The sequence below is a fragment of the Typopeltis vanoorti genome, chromosome 2 (assembly GCF_054136105.1).
Source record: "Typopeltis vanoorti isolate ZY-2024b chromosome 2, IOZ_Tvanoo_1.0, whole genome shotgun sequence".
Classification (NCBI taxonomy): Eukaryota; Metazoa; Arthropoda; class Arachnida; order Uropygi; family Thelyphonidae; genus Typopeltis; species Typopeltis vanoorti.
Window position 1 is genome coordinate 6,809,845 of NC_143550.1, and position 24,320 is coordinate 6,834,164.

The window sequence follows — 24,320 nt, forward strand, 5'->3', positions numbered from 1 at the left end:
TTAATAAATTCGATTAAATAAATAGAAAAAAAAGTACAAACAATTACAAGCAAAACAAAATATTTAAGTACACTAAATAAAATGAAATATAACTAAATACAGTAATGAAAACTTAGCTTCGTTTTGTCTTCCACCGTTATGCATTCGATTCCGAAGGTAACCAAAATATATTATATCGCGACAGCAACTAACTTCCAAAAAACAATCACTGAAGTACGCTCGTATTCAGAGAAACGATTTAGCACTCAAAAACGTAGAAAAACGGGAAAAAAAACGGACTAATCACCAATTAAAAATCACTTTCTTCTACACAGCTCAAATTCACCACCACATGCTATTGTGTAGATAGAACTGCCCTTCAAGAAATTGACGATATTAAGGATTTAGAGGTAATGGTGGAATAAAGGTTTTTTCATGTAACTTTCATTCATGAAACATGTAATCATTAGTACCATGGGTGCACTAAGGCTTTTGTTTTTTTTATTTTTAATCATTTTTATATATTATTTATTTATTTTATTATTATTATTATTGTTTTGTATTTCTGTTTGTTTTTATGGTCTGGAAATTGTTTTCTAGAGACCAAACATGGAACTTTTTCAAGCCATTTCATACCTTTAATAAGCAGAGTGGTGGTCTCAATAGGTGATGAAATTTGTCTCCCACTTACAGACAATCCCAAATATCCATGCTCTTAGCAGTGAAGCTGCAGCCTGTTGGAGAGTAGATACACCAGCCACTCAGCCAACCATGCTAGCAATTGAAGATGAGCGGACATATTATAAAATTGGGCAAAATAGCTCCAAGGATCACATGTACATTAAGACACACACACACACACACACACACACACACACACACACACACACACACACACACACACACAGGGATAAGGAAGTTATTATCTCTCTTTATATCCTGCTACAGAGTTTATAAAAATATAAACTCTGTAGCAGACTACAAATTAAGAGGCAGTCCTGAAAAAGATACCATATTGAAAATTCCTGGCAAGTAAGTGATTCTCTGAATGAAAACTGAGAAAATGTAAGAAAGTCATGTTAGGTGTAAAAGTCACTATATAAAAGTCTTGGGAAGACCTCACTAAGAATCATCATCATCTTCCTTATACCCTCTTTTACCTTGCGGTGTCGAGGGTTCATTGATCATCGGACCTCACTCCGTTTACAGGATAAGGTGGTCAGCTTTATGCCCTGGTGTATCCTATGGCCTGTAGTGTTGAGTTCTCAAGGCCAGTTTGCCTGCTTTGCAGGATGAAAAACCCCAGAATAAACTGGAAGGAAAACCCTGCTGTCCACACTCAAGACTGGCTAACTTGGCTATGCCTGAGGAAGATCCTTCAGCTCCTCACGTCTTAAATATTATGGTATTTTTGAATTAATTTTAAATATTATGGTATTTTTGCATTAATTTTATCTCCACCTAAAGACAGCCACAAATATCCTTACCGAGATTCAAACCCGAAGCCTGTTGGTTAAAGAACGGATATACTTCCCACCTAGCCAACCAGGTCACTCTCACTAAGAATAATGAAGATAATTCTAGTAGGCAGGAACAACTTAACTAGCACTAAATTCAGTATGAGAGAGGTTATGAAAAGATTGTTGGAAGAATCAAGAGTGAAAAATGATAGGTATATTACATAGAGATATAAGAGAAATAAATTAAGATGGCAAACAATTCAGTGCATTAGCTATGTAGAAGAAATGGATATGAGATTTTGTATGCATGCATGGAGTGAAATTGAGGGAAGAATGGATTTGTATAAGAGGGACTGTTTACACTTGAATGTATTTAGTATGAGGAGTCTTGAGAAATTAATTGGTATGAGACTTAACAAAGAGAGACAGGGAAACAATTATGATGGGAGAAATGGTGAGTATCTGGATGTAAGAGTAACAATGTTATGTAGCTATGTTAATGATGGGAGTGGGCATTGTAATGGAAATCATTATGAGGAGAGAACAATTTTATGTTCACTTGGTTTGGACTTAACAAGAATGTGCAAGGATGTTTGTATAAGTAACAATACAAAATTAATAATGGAAAAAACTCATGTACAAAGATTATTTAATAGTATAATTTTCGCCTGTGTGTCACAGGCATCTTCAGTACATATTCAGTTCAAATTAAACAATAACTGACAATTCCAAAAAGCACCACCTAAGTAGCTGGTGTAAGATAACTAAAAAGGTCAATAAATTTTCTAAAAAAAAATCAATACAATAAAAAGTTAGGAAAGATTAGCTGATTTGTAAAGTACTATCTCCCATAAAGGGGATAGACGTAAGCCGTCGGATATGTTTAAGTTAGGAGAATGAAGTAGAGTTTCACATGTTTCTTTATAAAGGCATTCCATGAGGAACTGACTTTTGTGAAGAACTCTTGTCTTTCTCCAATGAACTCTATGTCTAGTGAAGATGGCATGTTCTGCAAGTCCAGACTTTTCAGGTTTAAAGTATTCAATATAAGAATGGTGTTCTTCTATTGTTTTTTGTTGATACAACTTATTTTTAAAGGAAAAATAACCAGAATTTATTACGAAATCAAATACGTTTACAATGTCTGAAGGAAATTCCTGTTGTAGTAATTCAATGCTTTCAGAAAGAGGCATATTTGTAAATAAAGAAACAACATCTAAACCAATCATGATATCAGAAACGTCCAAATGAAGATCTGAAATTTTATTTTTGAAATCCAAAGTATTTTTTATATAAGTATCAGTTCTTCTAGTTGAAGAGGAGAGTAAATTTGATAAAAATTTTGAGATTTTGTAAGTGGGGCAACCTATACAATCTACGACTGGTCTTAACGGAATGCCTGGTTTATGAACTTTTGGAAGACATATAATCTAGGTGGATGACCAAAGAAGGTTTTAAGTTTTTTCTTTTGATCTTCATTCCATGTAGATACATTATCTATAAGAGAATTAAGTCTCTTCAATTGACTCCGGGTAGAATCTGATGTAAGAGGCCTATAAGTTGAACAGTTGCGAAGTACAAGAGACATTTTTTTCTCATATTGCTTCCTATCTTCATCGGGCCCACTCCTTTTGTTCTTTAGATGATCTTTTACAGAAAGAACTACAATATATAACTTCTTCCTTTCTATCTAATAATTATAAGAATTGCTTCATTAAAAGAACTTTGAGTAGTGTTAATATGTCTTCCTCTTCAAACACAGAAGAAATAATGCTCATTCCTATCCCTTATGTACAAGGCATCAGTGAACGTATAGCAAAAGTTTTAAAACCACTGAATATTTTTGTTGCCTTTTGACCATTTAGAAAAATATCCACCTTTCTCGTTGAAAATTTATTTATCACTAGGTTAGACTATAATAGATTTAGTTTAATCCTTTATCCCAGTGAGAGCAAACAAAGTTTGCACCTGAAAATATCTTCAGGACTAAATATAGTGTTGTACTATCTTATCCAGTAAGTAGTGCAACACCAAGGCAACTCGTGGCAAAGGTGGAGCAAGCTACCAGGCACTTCTAACCCAGTATCTCCCATAATGCAAAACACATTTCCTATGTGGATATGTATACTGTTATGCATTAAAGGGATTGGCCATCTACCCAGACTAGTTTCGACCTTTATTGAGGTCTCTTCAGTGGGAGCCAGGCCCAGAGCTGGAGATACCAGGCAGAAGCAGTAGCAAGTCATCTGTGCCTATGGGAGTTGCCAAAAGGTTTATCACCTTTTTTAAAAATTACTCTGGATTTAGAGAAAGATGTTGAAAATTTATTTATCACTAGGTTAGACTATAATAGATTTAGTTTAATCCTTTATCCCAGTGAGAGCAAACAAAGTTTGCACCTGAAAATATCTTCAGGACTAAATATAGTGTTGTACTATCTTATCCAGTAAGTAGTGCAACACCAAGGCAACTCGTGGCAAAGGTGGAGCAAGCTACCAGGCACTTCTAACCCAGTATCTCCCATAATGCAAAACACATTTCCTATGTGGATATGTATACTGTTATGCATTAAAGGGATTGGCCATCTACCCAGACTAGTTTCGACCTTTATTGAGGTCTCTTCAGTGGGAGCCAGGCCCAGAGCTGGAGATACCAGGCAGAAGCAGTAGCAAGTCATCTGTGCCTATGGGAGTTGCCAAAAGGTTTATCACCTTTTTTAAAAATTACTCTGGATTTAGAGAAAGATGTTGAAAATTTATTTATCACTAGGTTAGACTATAATAGATTTAGTTTAATCCTTTATCCCAGTGAGAGCAAACAAAGTTTGCACCTGAAAATATCTTCAGGACTAAATATAGTGTTGTACTATCTTATCCAGTAAGTAGTGCAACACCAAGGCAACTCGTGGCAAAGGTGGAGCAAGCTACCAGGCACTTCTAACCCAGTATCTCCCATAATGCAAAACACATTTCCTATGTGGATATGTATACTGTTATGCATTAAAGGGATTGGCCATCTACCCAGACTAGTTTCGACCTTTATTGAGGTCTCTTCAGTGGGAGCCAGGCCCAGAGCTGGAGATACCAGGCAGAAGCAGTAGCAAGTCATCTGTGCCTATGGGAGTTGCCAAAAGGTTTATCACCTTTTTTAAAAATTACTCTGGATTTAGAGAAAGATGTTGAAAATTTATTTATCACTAGGTTAGACTATAATAGATTTAGTTTAATCCTTTATCCCAGTGAGAGCAAACAAAGTTTGCACCTGAAAATATCTTCAGGACTAAATATAGTGTTGTACTATCTTATCCAGTAAGTAGTGCAACTTAAAGTCCAGTAAGTAGTAGGGCCAGGCTCCCACTGAAGAGACCTCAATAAAGGTCGAAACTAGTCTGGGTAGATGGCCAATCCCTTTAATGCATAACAGTATACATATCCACATAGGAAATGTGTTTTGCATTATGGGAGATACTGGGTTAGAAGTGCCTGGTAGCTTGCTCCACCTTTGCCACGAGTTGCCTTGGTGTTGCACTACTTACTGGATAAGATAGTACAACACTATATTTAGTCCTGAAGATATTTTCAGGTGCAAACTTTGTTTGCTCTCACTGGGATAAAGGATTAAACTAAATCTATTATATCCACCTTTCTCACTTCTCCTAAGGACAAGCTTCCACATCTTAATCATCTTGGTGTCTACCAGATTCTGTGCTCTTGTGGATTATCTTATTTCGGACAAACGGGAAGATCTGCCTCTATTTGGCTAGAAGAACACCAATCTTATATTGAATACTTTAAACCTGAAAAGTCTGGATTTGCAGAACATGCCATCTTCACTAGACATAGAGTTCATTTGAGAAAGAAGAGTTCTTCACAAAAGTCAGTTCCTCATGGAATGCCTTTATAAAGAAACATGTGAAACTCTACTTCATTCTCCTAAATTAAACAGATCCGACGGCTTATGTCTATCCCCTTTATGGGAGATAGTACTTTACAAATCAGCTAATCTTTCCTTTTTTTTTTCTCTTTTTTTTTTTATGAAATTTATTGACCTTTTCAGTTATCTTACACCAGCTACTTAGGTGGCACTTTTTAGAATTGTCAGTTATTGTTTAATTTGAACTTAATATGTACTGAAGATGCCTGTGACACACAGGCGAAAATTATACTATTAAATAATCTTTGTATGTGAGTTTTTTCCGTTATTAATTTTGTATCGATATGTCTACTCACGTTATACCTCTTTTAAAACTTATTGCTAGACTTCACAGAGAGTCTATTTCCAAACAGTCTGCTTGATACGGTAAAGTATTGGTAAAGAAGGCCAAATACATTAACAGATTAATATTCCTTAAACGATGTAAGATGGCCCAGGTTATTCCAACCTGTTGTAAAATAAAAGAAGTTTTTAGGTCCCCAAAAGCTCATCGGATCTACTTAAAAGCTAGTAAGTCTCTTTTAAATAATCAGCTACAGGAATCTAAAAAATCTCTTGCCCTCTTAAATGGAGAAATTATGGACATAAAAAACGCTCTGGAATCTGTTTTAACGGTTGAAACATTTAATACTATAATGCGCATATCTTCGAGTTCTTACCTAAAGGTCTATAATGATTCTCCTGACAAGCCAAAACGCAAATTTGAATCACTGGTCAGCCTACCTAGATCCAGTAATAATACTATTGATATATATTGATATAGATAAAGTAGTTTATCTATATATTGATATAGATAAATGTTTCCGGACGTCCACTAACAGACTGTGAATGTTTTGTTTTATCAAAAGGACATTATTTCGCCGTTACGCCGAACGAGGTGCCACTTATGGATTTTTTTCATAACATAGACAGGGGTATTCAATCCTTATTCCAAAAAACAGCCAACAGATTACGTTTTGAATGTGCAAAAATTCTTTTCAACTTATCAACTTGGCAAAAGAATTTTTGAAAAATTCTTTTACCAAGCCTCCTCTTCCTAATCTTTCTTACTCTGAGTTTAAAGCATTGAAATCATGAAGAATAACAATAATTTAATTATTACGAAAGCTGATAAGGGGAAGGCTGTAGTGATTCAAGATAGGAAGGAATATGAGAGAAAAATGTCTCTTTTACTTTGCGACTGTTCAACTAATAGGCCTCTTACATCAGATCCTACCCGGAGTCAATTGAAGAGACTTAATTCTCTTATAGATAATGTATCTACATGGAATGAAGATCAAAAGAAAAAACTTAAAACTTTCTTCGATTGTCCACCTAGATTGTATGGTCTTCCAAAAGTTCATAAACCAGGCATTCCGTTAAGACCAGTCGTAGATTGTATAGGTTGCCCCACTCACAAAATCTCAAAATTTTTATCAAATTTACTCTCCTCTTCAACTAGAAGAACTGATACTTATATAAAAAATACTTTGGATTTCAAAAATAAAATTTCAGATCTTCATTTGGACGTTTCTCATATCATGATCAGTTTAGATGTTTCTTTATTTACAAATGTGCCTCTTTCTGAAAGCATTGAATTACTACAACAGGAATTTCCTTCAGACTTTGTAAACGTATTTGATTTTGTAATGCATTATGGTTATTTTTCCTTTAAAAATGAGTTGTATCAACAAATTTAAGGAACAGCAATGGGCAATCCTCTTTATCCTGCTATCTCCAATTTCTTTATGTAACATTTTGAACAACGTATCTTTGACAACATTTCTCCCAGACCTACTCATTGGTTCAGATATGTCGACATTTTTGCTGTATGGAATGGCTCTTTGGATGAACTTCAACAATTTCTCACTAAGTTAAATGCACTTCATCCTAGGATCAAGTTTACCCTAGAAGTAGAATCAAATAAGCAGTTAGCCTTTTTAGATCTTCTAATTCTTTGCCAACCAGATGGCAACCTACATTTCTCAGTTTATAGAAAGAAGACTCAAACAGGCCATTATATCCATGCAGAATCTCATCACCATCCCAGTCAAAAGGCAGGAACTATTAAAACACTGGTTCATCAGGCCCAATCCTTTTGTTCTTCAGACGATCTTTTACAGAAAGAACTACAATATATAACTTCTTCCTTTCTATCTAATGGTTATAAGAATTGCTTCATTAAAAGAACTTTGAGTAATTTTGATATGTCTTCCTCTTCAAACACGGAAGAAATAACGTCTATTCCTATCCCTTATGTACAAGGCATCAGTGAACGTATAGCAAAAGTTTTAAAGCCACTGAATAATTTTGTTGCCTTTCGACCGTTTAGAAAAATCTCCGCCTTTCTCACTTCTCCTAAGGACAAGCTTCCACATCTTAATCATCTAGGTGTCTACCAGATTCCGTGCTCTTGTGGATTATCTTATTTTGGACAAATGGGAAGATCTACCTCTATTTGGCTAGAAGAACACCAATCTTATATTGAATACTTTAAACTTGAAAAGTCTGGACTTGCAGAACATGCCATCTTCACTAGACATAGAGTTCATTGGAGAAAGACAAGAGTTCTTCACAAAAGTCAGTTCCTCATGGAATGCATTTATAAAGAAACATGTGAAACTCTATTTCATTCTCTTAAATTAAACAGATCCGACGGCTTACGTCTATCCCCTTTATGGGAGATAATACTTTACAAATCAGCTAATCTTTCCTTCTTTTTTTTTTTTTTTAGGAAATTTATTGACCTTTTCAGTTATCTTACACCAGCTACTTAGGTGGCGCTTTTTGGAATTGTCAGTTATTGTTTAATTTGAGCTTAATATGTACTGAAGATGCCTGTGACACACAGGCGAAAATTATACTATTAAATAATCTTTGTACGTAAGTTTTTTTCCGTTATTAATTTTGTATCGATATGTCTACTCACGGTATACCTCTTTTAAAACTTTGTATAAGTAAAGCACTAGATAAGAACAGAGATCTTCAAGTTGTCCAACTGTGTTGCACAGATTGCAGAGCAGGGTATATAAAAAACATGCTGGTTAGCTCAATATGTCTGTACACAAATGCTAGAAGTATAAGAGACAAAGAGGCAGAGTTTGTTGCTTGGTGAATATGTTGGGACTTCAGATTGTAGGTATTAGTGTGACCTAGTTATGAGAGCCACACATACTAACTAGTATCGGATGTAAAAGGTACAGTATTTTTTGGAAATAATAGAAGTGTGTGTGTGTGGGGGGGGTGCTGTTAATGATATGGAATGATTTGAATCCAGTTAGAGCTGAGACATATAGCTACAATATTAGTATCAGTTTTTCATGTGGTAGTAAGTTTGAAGCCATCTGGTTTAAGATCGAATCTAACAAGATCAAATACATAGTGGATCAGTTGTTAGTGATGAAGAAATGCATTACAAATAAAGATAATGGGTGCAAAACGATTAATCATAATGGGGTACTTTAATTATCTAAACGTTGATTGTGTAGTGGTGAAATCTCATGAGAAGAATGAAACTTTTGAATTTATCTCAACAGCTCAATGTTCTATACTTAATTGAGCTGTTGAGAGACAACTTTCTCAAGCAGCATATAACGGAAACAACTCCAGGTAATAGGGTGTTAGATCCAGTCGTGAGCTATAAGGGGCTCGCGTGAGCCCTTTGTTAAATTTTTCTCAAATTTGTGAGCCCCTTGTTCTTGTTTAATAATCTTGTAGAACTAGAAAATACCGCCATGGAATGTATACATGCTACTATAATTGCTACTTTAAATTCATATGGATTTTCTGATAACTATATAAAAAATCATTTCATTGCACTTTGTTCTGATGGAACTAGTGTAATGTTAGGAAACAAATCAGGTGTTGCAATCAAACTTCTACAAAAATTTCCCAACGTTGTGATTTGGCATTGCGCTCATCGTTCACACTTTGCATTAGACGATTCGATAAAAAACATTAAAGAAATAAATGATTTTGAAATATTTATGGATAAATTATATGCTTTTTATCATCAATCACCAAAAAATCAACGAGAATTGAATACGATTGCAAAAGACCTTGGTATCGAAATTTTAAAGATCGGCCTTGTATTTGGCCCACGATGGACAGGTTGCAGTTTACAAACGGCTCTTGCTTTGTGGAGAAATTTCCCAGCTTTATGTAAGCATTTTGCATCGAACAATAAATATAAAGGCTTTTTAAACCGACTTCTCAATTTGGAATTTTTAAAAGATATCTAACATTAATGATTGATATCCTACAGAAATTATCATATCAGTAGCTCTACAAAGTCGCAATATAAGCATTATAAGGGCTAAGTTAGATCTCTCTCTTTTTTTTTTTTTTTTTTTTTTTTTTTCAGCTCGACGATGTGAGCCCTTTGTTAAAATTTCCATAACTCACCACTGATTAGATCTGATTATAATGTTGGGGGGGGGAGTTTCAGTTTAATACGTAATGATTCAGCCTCCAGTTATTGTCAGTAATGAAACAGTACTCATTCTGGAAATGGAAAAGTTTATGAATTTTCTGTTCCGAAAAAGATTACATGGTGAACTACAAAGCAGGAAATTATAACCACCTGAGGAGTATGCTGGGTTCTGCATTGTGGTATAAGTTGTTCAATGGGAAGGATTTTTATTGAAAATGCATGAAAAATGTTTAAATTATATAATGCAGTATTGTTCCAAGAGATTGAAGAATAAATAAAGAAATGGATGTGTAATCTTATTAAATGAGATTCGTGAGAAAAAGATGATGTGGATGGAATACTGTGCATAAGGATGATGTCAGTTATTAATATAAAATATGTAATTGATATGAAAATTATAAAAAGCAGACCAGAAGAGTTATTACAGCTGTTGTATGGAAAGTTAAGTCTGAGTGTTAAAAGAAACTGGCTCTGCAATCTAAAGACAATCCAAATTTTATCGTTATGCAGCAAGTAAAAGAATGAAAGAATTCTCTGCTGAATGAAATTGATGTACATATGACAGATGCAGAAGAGGTTTTTCAAATAATGGGTGCCTGTCTTGGTAAAAATTATCAAGCTGAAATTTGTAAAATTGAGCCCATTGCTACCTCTTTATTGGATGAAGAAGGTCAGGTGTATGTGGAGGAAGAAGTATTAGAACTACTGCACAAAATAAATAAGAAATTGGCAATACAGGATGGGTTGACAGCACAGATGCTAAAAGAGTGTTCAGCTGTACTAGTTATTCCTTTGACCAGGCTATATAATTTGAGTCTCATAACCTGGAAGATTCCCCAGTAGTGGGAAAGAATGTGTAGTAATGTCATTGAACAAAAGGGGGTGCAAAGACTAATGCATCCAAATGGCAACCTATCATTATCTCCTGCAGTGGTGGTGAAGATTTTGGAAAAGTTGGTTATGGTTCACATACATAAATGGTTTAACAGAGAATCTATACTTTGCAATGAACTGCATGGGTTCAGTAAAGCAAGATCATGTTTAAGATCATCACATTCTGTAATAAAGTTACCATTTAGTTAGATAAGGGAAATAGATGCACCATAATACTTTTGGACTTGGTGTATCACAAGGATCAGGTCTTAGTCCATTGTTATTCATTCTATACATAAATGATATTGGGAAGGATTTGATAGGCAGCATACTGCTGTTCGTTTGATGCAAAGAGTAATCAAGAGCGCAGCAGATGTGCAGTACTTTCAGAATGATTTGAATTGACTGGAATTGTGTGGCATGCAGAAATGGCTATTAGTTCCTTGTTAGTAAATGTAAGGTCAAGCACTTTGGTATGATGAGATATCCAGTGTCATAATATATTGATGAGATTATGTTAGAAAAAACGGATCAGGCTAGGGATCTTGGAGTTTTAGTAGATTGAAGTTCAAGAGTCATATAGCAAAGATTGCAAATATAACTCAGAAGATAAGTGCAATGCTGAAACAAACACTTATGTGTAAATATAAGGAAGTCATTTTGCCTCTTTACAAGGCTTTGACAGGACCTCACTTGCATTATTGTGCACAGTTCTGGTCTCCTGGTTTCCATAATGATTCTGATACAGTGGGCCAGCCTGGTTGGCCGAGTTTAGCGTATCTCCTCTCCAGCCAAGAGGCTGTGGGTTTGAATCCTGCCAAGGACATGGATGCCCTTGGCAGGATTATGATTGTCCTACTAACCAATTACCATATGTACTGCTGTTGACCTGAGCCTGTGGCGTTTGCACACCACAGCACTTGACTGCACGAAGGAAGACTTGGTTTCAAATCTAGTTGGCGACTAGAGGAAATTTTTCTAAGCCTTTTTTCAACTGGTCCCCAAATTAGTTGATCTCTGGCATGGGTAAGCAGGTTTTTTCTCCTGGAAACTCTGGTTTTTCATTACAGTATTTCAGACATTAAATATTGTGTCAGGGACCACGACATGGTGGCACTTGTTGAACCATCTCTTCACTGTGTGCTGCGTAATTTGTGATAGCCTTGGGCCAGCTATCTCTGATTGAGTACCAGTGGAGATTGAACTGCCCACTTAGTCTCCAAAAGTTAGATAGGACTAAAAAATGGCTTCGGCTACTTCCTATACAGGAATAAAAGGTGTCGTACATATGATTTTTTTTTTTTTTTTAATTTAAACTGCTGTGATCTCTGTCCTGGCACAGTATGGCCCTTGATGTCTTTGTGCTATAAAAATCAAATCATATGATACAGTAGAGAGAGTGCAAAGGAGACTGTTAAAAATTATATCAGGATTGTGGAATGCTGATGAAACAAGTTAAGAATATGTAGTCTGCAGATACCAGCAAACAGAAGAAAGCGGTGATATGATTGAGACTTACAAACTTCTGAAAGAGTTATACAGAATAACAGTGGTTGGAATTTTTCATTTTATTGATGGTGAGGAGAGAATGAGCGGGCATCCTTGGAAATTGAGAATGAATGCCATCATGAAGGGTTTGAGAGATAGATTTTTCTATCATGGAATGGATTGCCATCAGATGTGTCCCTGCAGGTCTCTCTTAATACTACTAATAAAAGCAAATATCACAAAAATGGCAAAATGTATTAGAAGCTATAAGAAAAATTCAGACCTTTAGTAAATATTATAAAAGGAATCAGAAATAATAAGTGACAAAAACTAGAAATAAAAATATTTGGATATCCATCATAATTTGTTTGAAGGACTGTTAAATAACAGTTTACCACTCTTCTATCACTGGCAGTGATAGAAGAATAGTAAAAAAAAAATTGATGTGTCCCTGCAGGTCTCTCTTAATACTACTAATAAAAGCAAATATCACAAAAATGGCAAAATGTATTAGAAGCTATAAGAAAAATTCAGACCTTTAGTAAATATTATAAAAGGAATCAGAAATAATAAGTGACAAAAACTAGAAATAAAAATATTTGGATATCCATCATAATTTGTTTGAAGGACTGTTAAATAACAGTTTACCACTCTTCTATCACTGGCAGTGATAGAAGAATAGTAAAAAAAAAATTGATGTGTCCCTGCAGGTCTCTCTTAATACTACTAATAAAAGCAAATATCACAAAAATGGCAAAATGTATTAGAAGCTATAAGAAAAATTCAGACCTTTAGTAAATATTATAAAAGGAATCAGAAATAATAAGTGACAAAAACTAGAAATAAAAATATTTGGATATCCATCATAATTTGTTTGAAGGACTGTTAAATAACAGTTTACCACTCTTCTATCACTGGCAGTGATAGAAGAATAGTAAAAAAAAAATTGATGAGGAATACATATGAATACTTGAGATAGAAATAGTTATTGAAAACTTGAAATGTTGAAAGCAACAGGGGTGGATGATATTTGACTAGAATTCCCAAAGATGGAGTCATAAAGTTTACATAGTGGTCCCACAACATAGTCCTGAACATCTGGTTGAATGGTTAAATTCTGGATGATGCATCCATCTTCAAGGCCCACTTTTCCTAATTGGGTTGTGGGTACAGCAGCTGCAGGAGGGACATTCAATGGTCATGATCTTCCTCCACCAAGCTCGGGTGTTTTGGTGGTACTCCCAGATGTGTCTACTCAAGGTTTTGGATATAATCTATCCAGCGAGTCCTTGGCCTACCACGTGGCCTCCCACCCTTTAGCTTGGCAAAGAGGGCTTGCTTGTGGGAGCCTCTCGTGGCATTCTGACCAGGTGCCTGTACCATCGTAACTGTGATCTCTTAACACGGAGAAGCAGTGGTTGAATATAGAGTGTTTCCCGAATTGCAGAGCTTCTGACTCTGTTGAGTCTTGTCAGCCCCGTAACCCATCGAAGGAACCTCATTTCAGCCGCTTGGATTCGTGTCCACATCTTTCGGTCATTACCCAGCTCTCATGACCATAGGTGATGATGGGTACATAAACCATATTGAAGACAGCCAGCTTTGACTTCTGGTTTAACTCCCGCTTCAATACTACCAAATGGCCAAGCTCCTGCAATATTGTGCTTGCTGAGCCGATTTGAACATCTAGCTCTGCGTCCCACTTTCCATCACTCGTGAATATGGCCCCGAGGTATTTAAACTTCTCCACCTGCCTCAGTGGGACTCCACTCATGTGTAGAGTGCACTGGGATGGTTGTCTTGAGACTACAAATGTTTCTGTTTTGGCCACACTGATCTTCATCCTGGCTTCTGCACTGACAGCTACAAATTCATCCATGGTCTGCTGGAGGTCATTTGTGGAAGATCTAAGCAGAACTAGCTGCAAAAAGCAGACATCCAATGCTATATCTTCCAATTCTGACACTCACAGCTTCGGCTATGCCTATCAATTCAGTCCATAAATATTATGAAAAAGAGGGGTGACAGAACACACCCTTGGCTAAAGAAGACCGTGAAAGGTTCAGACGTTGTGCTGTTTATCCTGACACGAAACCCTGAGCATTCATACAGGGACTTGATGGCAACTAATAGTTGGCTGTCCACTCCATACTCCTGTACTTCTTGCCAAAGCTTATCCCGAAGAACCTTCTCCAAGAATATGCCTTCTCCAAGTCCACAAAATGTGTAGACATTCTTGGCATATTCCCAAGATTTCTCAAAGACTTGTCTTAAAGTGAAGATTTGGTCAGTTGTGCTTCTACCAGGACGAAAGCCACGTTGTTCTTCTTAGGACTTTGACCCAACTATGCTCCTGCACCTTCTTTCCAAGCACCTAGCATATACTTTTCTCTCCTGTGGAAGTATCAGTTCTTCAACTAAAAGAACTGATACTTATATAAAAAATACTTTGGATTTCAAAAATAAAATTTCAGATCTTCATTTGGACGTTTCTGATATCATGATCAGTTTAGATGTTGTTTCTTTATTTACAAATGTGCCTCTTTCTGAAAGCATTGAATTACTACAACAGGAATTTCCTGCAGACATTGTAAACGTATTTGATTTTTATAGCCCTGCCCGATTTTAGCGATTTTATTGCTAAATAAACCTTTTCTGCTGTGAGACTAGTCATTGCTCTGATCTGCACCTCTTGGATGTCCACAGCTGCCAGGCCATCTAGGTTAAGAAGGCTCTCAAAGTATTCCATCTATCTGTGGGGGATATCCTTCTCAGTTGTTAAAAGTGCATCATCAGAGGCCTTAATTGCCCTTGCTGTGCTGATTTCCTTTCTCGAAGGCAGTGGATGGTCTCCCAGAATACCTTGTTCGCATTTGCATAAGATGAGTCTAATCTTTCTCCAAAGGATTCCCAAGCCTTTTGCTTTGCTGTCTTTACTGCCCTAGCAGCAGCTTTTTGCACCTCAATGTACTGGAAATACATCTCAGGTGACCTGACCCTAAACCATGTAGGCCTCCTATTTTGCCTGGACAGCTTTTTGGACCTCTGGGTTCCACCAAGGTGTCCTTTTCTCACTGCCCATCGCCATGCCGGGCCGCTTTCTTCCACAGCATGAGAGTGCAGAGGCAGTGACACCTGTTCTGAACAGCTCACACTTCTCAACATCTGCAGTATGTCTGGGAATCTTTTTGATCCTATTGGAGATGTTATCTGTAAATTTCATCCTCACAGCCACATTTTTCAATGCCTCCCATTTCATGCGGTATAGCTGCTTAGGTTTACCAGCATTGATGGTAGCAATTAGTTACTGTAGCTGTAGAGTGCAGACAACAAGGTAGTGGTCTGTTGACAGTTCTGCCCCTCTCCTCACACGAACGTCCAGCACTGAGGAAAATAGGTCTGTTGAGACTATAAAGAAGTCAATCAGAGACCTTTGTCCAAGTGTATCCCTGTACCAGGTATACTTATGTACTTCTCGGTGCTGGAAGAAGATATTCATTATGGACACGCTGTTAGTACAGCAGAAGTCCAATAATTTCAACCCATTCGTGTTAAGATCAGGGTCTCCATTCCTCCCAACCACACCCCTCCATGTCTGGCCATCTGTTCCAGTATGTGCATTGAAGTCACCCATTAGCAGGACTGATTCAATGTCAAAAGCAGCATCCACTTCCTCTAAGAAGGCAGAGTATTCTGACTGCAGATTAGGTGCATAGGCTTGCATCACAGCCAAATTGTGGTTTTTCATCTGGAGCCTTAATACATATCCGCCCCCAATGGGATCCACTCATCAACACAGTCTGACAGCCGGGGGCTTGTGAGTATCTCCACACCCGCCTGAGCAGACATTGTCGGGCTCACACCAGAGTAGTAGAGCTTCCACCCCATTATCCAGGTCGACAGTTTCAGAGCCTCTCCTCTGGGTCGAAGAAAGCCTGACTAAATCTAGTTGGTAGTGATTGGCTTCATTGAGCAGTTCCTTTTCCTTCCCTGTCAGAGGAAAGATGTTCCATTTGCCTAAAGCCATAGTATGGTGCCATTGTCATTGCCATTTCCATCCTTTTGCAGAACCGTTTCTTTGCGCTGCCCCTAAACACCTTCCCAACCAGGTAGCAGGCCCATTGGTAAAGTTTCCTCTAGCAGAGTGCTGAGGAATGGTGTCTAAGGGAGTTGGAACATATTTTTCGAACGGGTCCCTCTGCCTAAAACCCGAACGTGTCCCTTGGTAATCTGCATGACAGACGATGCAGTATGACCATTGTATGATGACCTAACCATGTTACAGTGTTTAGTAATGTCCTATTAGCACCACCGCCTCAGTTCAGGGCTGCTCAGGTTCCCCTCATTGCAGCCAGCTTACATATCTGCAAGCCATTCTGCTATCCGCCACCTCCAGACCTACCCAGTAGCTGAGGCTCGCCCTGGGATTCTGGATGACTTATTATTATTATTATACAGGCACCTCCATGGATTCTGACAACTCATCGCAAGAGACTTAATCTGTCCACACAATCATGATTTCATTTAATCTTGATTTCATTTTTAATTTTTCTCATTCCCAGTAATAGTCATTTTTACAACGTAGAATTAAAGAGATTCCAGTGTTTTGTGCAGTTTGGATAATTTTCCCACTGTTTCTTTACTGTGTTTTATATTGTATGTTCAGTTAATTACTGCTCCATAAGTTCTTCAAAACTGTTGTGAAAAGCACTTTTATTTATTCTACTGTTTTTCTTTCAGTGGCTAATGGAGTTTATCAAAACAGTGTTTTTGGAGTTGCAGCAAAACTTCCAATGAAGTATTCAAACTCAGTTGTTTTAGGATCAGTGAGTGAGATTTTCCTTTGTTAATTTTTCTTTCTTTTTCTTTTTTTTTTAAATATTTCTATGCTTATTAAAATGGATTCTCACACTGATCACAATATTTTCTTTATTGAAATGTTTAATTGCACAGGCCTGCAGATCAAAACTTTCAAACGGGGTTTGTATTCAAACAGCTTGCTTGGTATCTAAGCTTGTATACTGATTTAAAAAGGAAATTTTCTTTTTTCATTTAATCATGTAAAAAATGTTTACAAGTTGGCAACATATGTTTATGGTGTTTATTTTATAAAATTATAAATAAAATGAAGTGAAAACAGAAGAAAATGAAGTATTATTATATAACAGTAAATGTTTATGCAGAATTCGTTTTTTTTTTTCAAATAAAATCTTGTTTCTGTGTCTTTAAATCGACATTTTGTAATCTTTATCTTACATTTCATTATGCTCTTAGACGGTGCACATTTTAAGAACATATCCAAGGAAGTATTCTAAATTTTAAAAAAATTAAAATTTCTTTCATTGAACTTCCATGCTTATTTCAATGTAATTTTTTAAATTTCAACATTTCTGATTATTAATAATGAACCTCCATGGCATCACCATACTCATTGCAGAATGTCTCACTCCACTATGCATTGAGAACTGGGGTCATTTCTCAATCCGTGATTTACACTTCTATAACCATTGCATTAAATACTGATCTGCTCACCACTCTCTCTCATGGGCTGATTTTCACTTTTAGCCTATCATGGCACAAACACATCACATCCATAGTCTCATCATTCTTCAAAAAACTTGTTGCTATATTCTGTTTTGTTGAAGACACTACTTCTCACCTGTTCAACTCCTAACACTTAAATCCCAAATCTGCCTGATCTTATAGAATAATGTTCTCACATTTAGGATGGTGGAACAAAAATCTCCCATAAGAATGCTTGATGCTATTCAGAAAAGGACAGTCTGCTTTCTTTCCTCACACACTTCCTCCAGCCACTTTCCTTTATATGCTTCTAGTTTTAAGAGAAACTTGTGCCATGGTTCTAAATATATACACGAAAACACAAGTTAAAAGTATTGTTTATTAAATATATTGCCATATATTTCAGTCTGAAATTAACAGACTATTGTCAGTAGCTTAAAAACAGTTTTTACAAGGTAGAATGCAAACTATCGATTTATTCAAAATAGAATGAACTGTGTGATGTTAAATTGCCATTAGCATTATTCTTTCGCTGAAGAAAAGGTTAATCATAAAAGTATAAAATAAATTGCATACATATGTATATATAATTTACAATTATGATTTTTTTATGATTATATTTATAATTATAATTATGTGCTGGTTTGGTTGGCCCGAGGGGTTAGCATATCTGCTCTCCAGCCAAAAGGCTGCTGGTTCAAATCCTGCTGTGGGCATGGATGTTTGTGATTGTCTGTGGAAATACTAGTGGTGGTGGGCGGTAGATGGCATTGGTGTAGTTGCAGTTAGTTGTTGGTGGAATGGCTGTAGAGTAGACAATTATAGAGTAAGTGCCCTCCCTCGACAAGTCTTTGGACTCCCTGGAGGTGTCATATAATAATATTATACTAAACAGATCATCAGATTGATGTAGTATCTAGGTGGTTTCTTAAGACCTTATGTATCGTATTTATAAAATATCATTATTGGTCTTAATTAGTAAAAAAAAAAAAAAACTTTAATGATGCGTTTCAAATCAAACTTTCCCATATTTTTGATATGGATAGGCAGTCATTCTGATTCAAGTTAGGGCAGTGAAGTAAGGCCTCAGCACACTCTCCTTAAATAGGCATTTAATTTGTATTGGCATGTATGTAGAAGGCGTGTTTCAGATCAAAGAATGTTGTGGTCTGCCTTTATTCCGTGTTGTGCTAATCCTGACTTATTGGATTTTTTTGCGAAAAATATATGATCGATGTTCTTGTATTCTTTTTTCTATTGAACGTCCAGTTTTTTCAAAGTAGGAAAGATGGCAGTCACATGGAACTTGGTATACACCTGGAAGAGACATAGATGAGCATTTATCTTTAGAAGGGGGGGGGTAAATACATTGAGAGTTTATTAATAGGAATATAAGTCGATATGGCAGGTTCCAATCCCATATATCTCTGGCATTTCAGAACCGATTTCGAGAACTCTGAAGAGTAGCAACTTATATTCCTATTAATAAACTCAACAAGAAGGATTGCTATAGAAATATTAGTTTAATCTCTCATGCAAGCAAGATTTTATAAAGGATCATTCCAAATAAGATTGAGTCCAAAGTTAAGGCAGAGATGCCTGAGGAACAAGCAGGTTTTAGGAAAGAGAAAGATACCAGAGATCAGATCCTTTCCCTTAGACATTGAAAAGTATAAAGAATTTTGAAAACATCATTGAAAAGTATAAAGAATTTAGACTCCCTGTGGTAATGTGTTACATAGACTACTCCAAAGCTTTTGACTGTATTCAGCACATGAAGCTGTTGGAGGTTTCCTCAACACATTATCAGGTTAATAACTAACTTGCACAGTGAGCAAGAAGCCACGGTAGGAACAGGTGTTGGATTAACTTATTGCCTTCAGGTCAGCAAGGATGCCTACTTTCTTCACATTTGTTTAATATCTGTGTTGAGGACATCATACATGAAATATCGGATGAGCTTAACAGAGGAATTAGGATAGGTGGCAAGTTGACAGTAATCTGAGGTACTCTGATGATACAGTACTCCTTTGTAATGACAAGAACTGGGATGAATCCTTGGTAAAGTTAATGAGATCAGTAAGAATAGAGGACCTCAACTCAATCCTAGTAAGACAAAGATTATGGTTCTCAGAGGAAATGTAGATAAGGAACCTCCTGAGAAACATGTACCTTAATGCAGAAGGAATTGAGGAAATCAGCAAGTTCAAATACTTGGGATCTAGCAATTCTTCACATTAATTATTAATGTGAAGAATTGCTATTCAAAAGACATTGGAAGGAGACTAGGAATGGCTAAAACACTTTTCTAAAATCTGAAAGGATGGATCTATACACACACAAAGTGGAGAATTCTAGGTCAGCTCTTTATTCCAACAGCAAGTTATGAATGTGAGACTTGGAACCCAAAGAAGTCTGATAGGAAAAGGGTAGTTGCTTTTGAGATATGGTGTTACAGAAGACTGTTGAGGATATCATATACTGAAAAACAGTCAAATAGATTAGTGCTAGAAAAGATCAACAGTTTAAGATATTGACAGAAGAAAGCTGAAATACTTTGGACACATTGAAAAGGATGACTTCTCAAAACAGTAATAGAAAGGTAAAGTTTCTGGAAAAGAAGAGGAAGAGGTAGACCTTCAATGAGATGGATGGTGTGTCTTGAGTAACTGATGTTCAGAGAGTTGAAGCCTCCAGAAAAGCTTATGACAGGACCACTGGTGAGGACTGGTGTGAAATGTTACAATGGAAAGGAGTGACCATACAGCATCTAATGATGTCCAGTGAGTAGATGGATCGATAAACAGGGTGATTATAATTTGAGTTCACATTTAGAAAGGTTTTAACTGGGTAACTACTCAGCCAGTAGAACAGTTTAATATTTAGGATGTGCAACAGTTGAATTTTATTTTACGCTAAAACCAATGCTAGTTTTAAAAGTTGCCACTAGGGCAGTACCAAAGTGGGTGATTCAAAGCATTACAAAACATAGGATACACATGGCATACTATGTGGTTACTTAACATGTTCAATGTGCTGAAATCTCAAATTCGCATGATCAAAATCGCATGAAACTGCAGGAAAGATGTTGTCTATTGTGTCCACAATAGACAACATCTTTCAGATGTCTTCACAGCCAAACGTCCCAGGGCTTCAGATTCGGTGAATGCGCTGGCCACGATGTATGAAAAATGGGTGATGAAGATTCTGTCCTTGGTAAAATGCATCTGTCTATTGCTGGCCATTAACAGTGCATGTAACGAGACCAGCAGGACTGAGCTGCTTGTAAAAGAAATTCAGATAATAAATTCTGCTGTAAAACCACACCAAACAGTGATCTTTAGGGAATGAAGCAGAATCTGTCACATGACATGCAGGTTTGCAGTTTGTCAAAATTCTGTAGCTGTGCATATTCACAGCACCATCCAGATGGAATTGAGTTTCATCAGTCCAGAAAATGTTCTATGGTCAATCGTTGTCCAATTCACTCCAAGCAAGAAACTGCAGGACAAATGTTTCTCATGCACCCCAGTCAGGATTACCTGGAAATCTTGTAAGGATAATAGCATAGAATTTGCCTCACAACTTTGTGAAGTGTGCTTATGGGTTTGTCTAAAGACTGTGCAATATCCACCTACTTTTATAGAAACTTCTTTCAAAGCATGCGTCATTGGAACATTTTTCATTTGCATAAATGGTACAGTCACAGCATTTTACTGTATACCAAGAGTATCATACGTAATTTACTTGTATTGCAGTGCCATGTATCACACTAGTGACAACTTTTAGAACTACGAGGGTGATCTGAAAAGTTCTCTGCCTAACAATGAAAAAAAAAAGGATTCATTTCAAAATTATTTTTATGCTTCAAAATAATTTCCTTTAAGACTAATACATTTATTCCAGCAATGCTCCAGCAGAAATTTTCCACAACAGGGACATTTTCCTGTCCCTGTCATGGTTCTCAGTAATATCTGCAAAATATCCCTCTACAGCTGCAATCACCTCTTGATTCAAAGAAAAATGCTGACCAGCAAGGAAGAGCTTCAGTTTTGGGAAGAGATAGAAGTCAGAGGGAACCAAATCTGGGGAATAGGGTGGATGTTCCAACAATTCATAGTGTAGATCCCTTAATTTTCTCATTGCCAAAACACATTTGTGGTCAGGTGCATTGTCCTTATGAAAGATGATTTTTTTCTTCTGCAACCCAGGTCTTTTCTCACAAGTTTTTTCATCTAGTATGGTTAAAAGATCAGAATAATATCTTTTCGAGATAATTAATAAACAAAATGCCTTCAGCATCCTAAAACACCGATGCCATGACCCTTCCTGCTGATGGAACCGAATTGGCTTTGGCGCTGAACAGCTGGCTTCTGTCCACTTCTTTGACTGCTGTTTGGATTCTGGTGTGTATGGTGAATCCAAGTCTCATCCATAGTAATAAATCAATGCACAAAATCAATTTTATTCTTGTTAAAATGCTCCAAGCACTGTTCAGAGATTTTCATGCGAGTGCGTTTTTGATCTGCTGTGAGCAAGCGCGGTGCCCATCTTGCCCAAAGCTTTTTCATTTGCAATTCTTCATGCAAAATATATCCTATATTTTGAAATGCCTATAGTCTCAGCAATTTCACGCAATTTGACTCTCCGGTCATCCAATACCATATCGTGCACATGATCAATGATTTCTGGTGTTGTTACACTTTTTGGATGTCCTTCACGTGGATCATCTTCAAGGCTGGTACAACCATGTTTAAACTCGGCAGTTCATTTCTTAATTGTCAAAAACGAAGGAGAAGTCAACTCCACTAAGTTTCTTGCCCTGTTCTTCATAGTATTCATAGAGTAACTCTAGTCCTTTGAAATATTTTTCGAGGGACCCGTACAGTTCACACACAGTTCCTATATCAATGTTTACACTTTGTAATTTCTTGCTTGTGGCATTCATTCTTGCAAGAATATCACCCAATAGGCAGATCATGATCTCAACCTCCAGTGACTGAAGTTGCCGTAGAATCCCACTTGCTTCACATCGTATAACTTTCTTCTGAGTGGTATCATTTTCATTTTCGGACAAAGTGGAAATTATTTCCTTCCATCCCTCACGAAGACTCCGACAGGCATCATCACGAGCTGACCAACGAGTAGGCAAAGGACGTTTGATTACTTTTGCAGAAGTTTCCAGGTGCTTTCTTAGAACACTCCACCGATGTGTTGAAGATGTGAAAAATACGTACAGTTGCTGAAGGACATCAAAAAATGTGGAAGAGTACCAACAGAACAGGATTCGGCAGTGTAAGTACCAATTGGAGACAAAGAATGTCCAGTGCAAGGTGTGAATTCTGCCAGTGGATTTATTTCAAGAATTCTTGCTTGCAGTCCTGTGTACTTGCCTGACATGCTACTAGCATTATCATATGCCTGCCCTCTGCAATTTGCTACATCAATTCGAAGCTCGTTTAGTGAAGTCAAAACTGCCTCTTGTAACTCTTCAGATTTGTGACTTACATTAGGAATGAAACGCTCCACAGGAGTTCCATGTTCTTTCACATATCGTACCATGAAGGACAGCTGATCAACATGAGACAAGTCTGGTGTTGAGTCAACACTTATGGAATAGTACTTAGCTATTTTAAGTTCTTCCACAATAAATTTGATTACTTTCTGGCCCATTATTTTAATAAATTCCTCATACATGGCAAAAGAAAGATAGGAAACGAAACCTTTTCCTTTTTTCCCGCTTTTGATAACGTGCTCAGCAAGAAAGGGATAAAATTCACTAATTAATTCTAGACACATCATTACATTTACATTATGCACAGAACCGAAAATGTCATCCTTTCCTTTCAAAACAAGTCCTCTACTGGCCAGTGTTTTTACAACTGCAACTACTCATTTTAACACTGCCTTCCAGTACTTAATTTCTTTTTCCAGTTGCTGAGTTATGTGTAAGTCAATTCTCCCTGCAAGATTTGCTCTTTGTTTCAGAGCTATCATATGACTAATTTCTTTCTCATGATGACTCACTCATGTTTCTGCATTTTTTCAGTCATTAAATCCAATGGCAAAATGACTATTGTCAGCTCCCCCTCCACCAAAAAAGGCGACAAGGACAGAAGATCTTTCCGGTACTAGGAGAGTAAACAAGACAATCTCTTATTATTTTTTTGCCATTAATCAGATTCCTCTCAATGAGTTTCTTAGAAACATGTCTTACTCTGTCGGGATAAGCTCTTTGTGATTTTGAAAGATCACTGTCTAAATTTTGTGGAAACCTGTTAACTGCGATATACTTTCGTGTTACATCATTTAGAATCCACTCAGCTGGTTCATTACTCACTATCACCTGTGCTGCCAAATTGTTGGGATTTGTTGTAAGCACATCATTTGAAACAGATTCAATTTCCGTCTTCTCAACCACTTGTTCTTTTTCCAAATCACAATTACTATTAGCAGATACTAACATAAAAAATCTGTCCAGTTTTCTTGTTTTTGATACTGCTTCATTAATTTTCGCTTCCTTTTCTTTTCTCCTCTTCTTATGTTCACTACCACTAAGTCGCTTTCTACCGTCACTCATGTTTTAAAATTTAAATAGTAATTTAAAACACACAGGAAGTATTGGAATGATTTACACAATTTATAACTTTTTA

The 24,320-nt window shown here is 36.7% G+C and overlaps 1 protein-coding gene across 4 annotated transcripts in view; it reads left to right on the forward strand.

The window, feature by feature from the left end:
- Positions 1-24,320, forward strand: part of Ent2 (Equilibrative nucleoside transporter 2) — a 419,356-nt gene that overhangs the window by 243,642 nt on the left and 151,394 nt on the right. For all 4 annotated transcript variants that reach the window (XM_090410153.1, XM_090410162.1, XM_090410178.1 and 1 more), the window contains one exon: positions 16,885-16,970. In XM_090410153.1, coding sequence (XP_090266279.1) covers positions 16,885-16,970 — 86 coding nt within the window. The remainder of the gene's footprint in view (positions 1-16,884; positions 16,971-24,320) is intronic.